We start from the raw sequence: 1,433 nt of genomic DNA, 5'->3' as shown, positions 1-1,433 counted from the left end.
AGCATCGCCAACAGCCATACATTCCGCTTGTGTTTCATATCCAATATTTAATAGAATTTGATTTTGCAATTGCAACGGATATTCTCCTACTGCCAAATTACTAGTAAAAAAAAAATAATTAAAAGGTAATAGGCCTACAATAGAGGCAGAAAAAGTGCTGTAATGACATCAGTAATTCTTAGCATAAAATGTTGAGACAAAACAGGAGAAATAACAATTGGAGACGGAAATGATGAAAGTTGTTGTTTGTAATTTTGTGCAAAACAAACTTTTAGGCAAATCTCTTCTTTCTGCTGAATCTACTTTTTTCATGAAATTTTTCTGAAAATGAATTTACGCTCGCCTGATTTTAGATCCACCAATCTGAAGATACAAGCTTTCAAAACCCAAAATGGAACAAATATCCTGGACAGTTGTTTGAAGCGTAACTGGATAAATCAAAGATCGTGATCCAGTAGGCGCATAAAGTCGGATAAAACCATGTTCTGTTCCGGATTCTAGCCATTCTTGTTTACGACTGCTTGTAAGACGTTCAAGTTTTGCCGGTTTTCGCTGTAACTAACATAGCTTTTGTGTTCAAATGAAACTAAACTTCTCATATTTAGAATCCACGTGTGATCAACACGTGGATTCTTACGTATCAAATGTCTTGTGAAAAATCAAATGAAAAAGCTTCTCAAAGTTTGTCAGTACTTTGGAACCTCAAATAATTTTGAAACAATCACTCTTTTGCCAGTTACTTTTTCTTTTTTTGGACTACCTATCCTGGCACTTCCACTAAAAATACCTTTGCACCAAAATTACCAAAACTATTCCGAGATTCGGTGCACTTCTCGTAATGACTTTGACTGTAAAACAATTTCCTTCAACAAATCGATCCGTCTTAAATATAAAAAAGTCCCTAATGGTACTCAATCAATCTAATTTTAAGTCAGTGGAAGGGAAAAAAAAGGAAATGAAAATAAGGTCAACCTGAAAGCAATCGATACGGAAAGACAAAGAATTATATTTTCTTTCTAGCACATTTTTCGGAAAAACTTTTGCACAATTAAGAGAGGAAGTAAACGTACTGTCTTTGTTAATGTTGCAAATTTTGTTGCTTTACCATCCACTACCTTTTTTCGATAATTTATAGTTCCATAAATACTTTCAATACCGATATTTTTAGATGGAATTTCCGGAACAGTTTTCGATGACATTAAACCCTCAAACAATGCAACATATCTGCAGCTCCATTAATGTAACTAAAATAAAAATGATGCAAATTTTAAATTTAAATTTAGGTAACACAGGGAAAAAAGAAAAGTTTAACTGTGTTTTTAAGCAATGCGACACTTTCAGTATAAACGAAGCAATGCGACACTTTCAGTATAAACGAAATTTATGAAATTAATGGCTTTATAAAAACAGTTTGTCAAAAAATAGCCAACAAG

General features: G+C 32.9%; 1 protein-coding gene across 1 annotated transcript; it reads right to left on the bottom strand.

Annotated features, from left to right (window-relative positions):
- Positions 1-333: 333 nt before the first annotated feature.
- Positions 334-1,199, bottom strand: LOAG_15154 (hypothetical protein; the record flags this gene model as incomplete). Its single annotated transcript, XM_003150647.1, has 2 exons — positions 334-552; positions 1,071-1,199. The coding sequence occupies 2 exons, from the start codon at positions 1,197-1,199 to the stop codon at positions 334-336; spliced, it is 348 nt and encodes a 115-aa protein (XP_003150695.1).
- Between the last annotated feature and the right edge of the window lie 234 nt (positions 1,200-1,433).

This window comes from Loa loa (genome assembly GCF_000183805.2).
Source record: "Loa loa unplaced genomic scaffold supercont3.1557, whole genome shotgun sequence".
NCBI lineage: Eukaryota > Metazoa > Nematoda > Chromadorea > Rhabditida > Onchocercidae > Loa > Loa loa.
This window is presented reverse-complemented; position numbering and strand designations above follow the sequence as displayed.